Source organism: Hordeum vulgare, chromosome 7H, assembly GCF_904849725.1.
Source record: "Hordeum vulgare subsp. vulgare chromosome 7H, MorexV3_pseudomolecules_assembly, whole genome shotgun sequence".
Taxonomy (NCBI): Eukaryota; Viridiplantae; Streptophyta; class Magnoliopsida; order Poales; family Poaceae; genus Hordeum; species Hordeum vulgare.
Genome location: NC_058524.1, coordinates 50,460,323 through 50,462,063, shown reverse-complemented (window position 1 = coordinate 50,462,063; position 1,741 = coordinate 50,460,323). Strand labels below are relative to the sequence as shown.

Below are 1,741 nucleotides of genomic sequence, written 5' to 3'. Positions count from 1 at the left end.
CTAATTTTAGATCACCACTCATTTTTAGCATACTATACAGTGCAAACTTCATCATGTTCCTAAATTCTAATTTTAGATCACCCAAATATTATCAGCACCATTTCATCAAACCATGAGGTCGGTTAGTGCAAAGAATGCATCAAGCTTTCACTATCAATGCGCTACAATAATTCAGTCCTATTGAACATTGCAAAACTGCCAGTAAGTTTCTAGTTTCCAAACCAAGGTTCAGTGCTCCTAGTACGTTAAAAAAGTCTATTACAAGCATGCAAAGCACATTCACTAGGTATGATTGATCAGGCAATCACCTTTACTACCGCAAAATTGGGTGTTCATATATCAATTAAACGACCAACCCTACATCACAGGGACACCACGATTGCAATACCCAGTAATGTCAGGTCGTATAGACAGCAGCAGAATACAAAAACACATACCACAAACAGCTACAATCTAGCATATGATGCGCAACAGGGGAAACAGCAAACAACAAAGCAAAATTAAGCAAAGAACTCACTCATGCCACAATATCTGATATTCTTCAACTAAGCCAAACATGCATCATACTCATAACACAAATATCCCAGATCCTTCAGCTAAGCAAAAGATGCATACTTTAACAATTGAGTATGAACGTAAGTAACGTCTCTTCCAACATCAAACGAGAGAGGAAACCAGCGCAGGGGAAGAGCCTTTTTTATTTCTCGGCGCGCCTACTTCTCGGAGGAGTTGGGGCCGCGCTTCTTGCCGAAGCCGACGACGGCGGTGACGAAGCGGCGGTTGTACTGGATCCTCTTGTGTGCGCGGCCGCGGGGCTGCTTCTTCTTGTCCTGCTTCGCCACCTTGGGCGTCTGCCCGCGCACCTTCCCGGCACGGGCCAGCGATCCGTGCACCTTACCTGCGCAAACAGCGGCGGGCTCGCGTCAGGATCCGAATAAGCTAGGGCGGTGGAAGGGGGCAGAGGGGGGATGGCGGTCAGAGGGGTTACCCATGTCGACGGCGGCGGTGGGGCTGCGGAACGGCGGCGGTGTAGGAGGTCTTGAGGGCGGGTGCGCGAGGGTTGGGGGCGGCGGCGGTTGTGGAGGGAGAAGGGGAACCCTAGGTGGGGGTGGGGGATTTTATATAGCAGGGCTCTTTGGGTCGGCGCAGACCGTTTGTGGACTGGGTATCATTGGGCTGAGGGGACTGACTATTTGATATGAGCCTAGGTGTCGTTACACGTGCGTTAGTAGTTTGGGCTCCAGCTACCCGTACTGTGGGCTGTAAGGCTTAGCCTGGCTATCCTTAATGTTACCCGTAAACCAAAGTGGCCCATAGTGACTCGTTAGCAAACATGTGTGCATTCTGCATTCACTCTCTCAAAAAAAATGTGGAGTCTGCAATCTTTGAACAAAAAAATGCCTGGATTCTGTCAATAGAAACAAGAGCAGCCCTTATCACATCGATTTCTACCTTAGTCTTTTTAATGTTACATTTACATTTTTACTAACTAGCAAAAGGGTCCGTGCGTTGCAACGGGAGAAAAACAATTATCCAATGATGCTGATCATATTATGTATTTAAAATAATAGGACATTTCTTGAAATACTTGAACATTGTTTGAATTAGCAAACATTTTTTTCAATTGCAGTAAAAAAAACACAAACTTTGTTTTTCAAAATCATGAAATTTTATTATTTTCACCAACATTGTACCCCATATAAAGAAAGGTATTAATTAAGGACGTAAACATTATTTTTGG

The 1,741-nt window shown here is 45.1% G+C and overlaps 1 protein-coding gene across 1 annotated transcript; it reads right to left on the bottom strand.

The window, feature by feature from the left end:
* Positions 1-500: 500 nt before the first annotated feature.
* On the bottom strand, positions 501-1,097 carry LOC123410900 (40S ribosomal protein S30). The gene is made up of 2 exons (XM_045103827.1): positions 989-1,097; positions 501-898 (listed from the first exon to the last, which is right to left on the bottom strand). Exons 1-2 carry the CDS (start codon positions 990-992, stop codon positions 714-716), a joined length of 189 nt encoding a protein of 62 aa, XP_044959762.1. The 5' UTR covers positions 993-1,097; the 3' UTR covers positions 501-713.
* Positions 1,098-1,741: the final 644 nt, after the last annotated feature.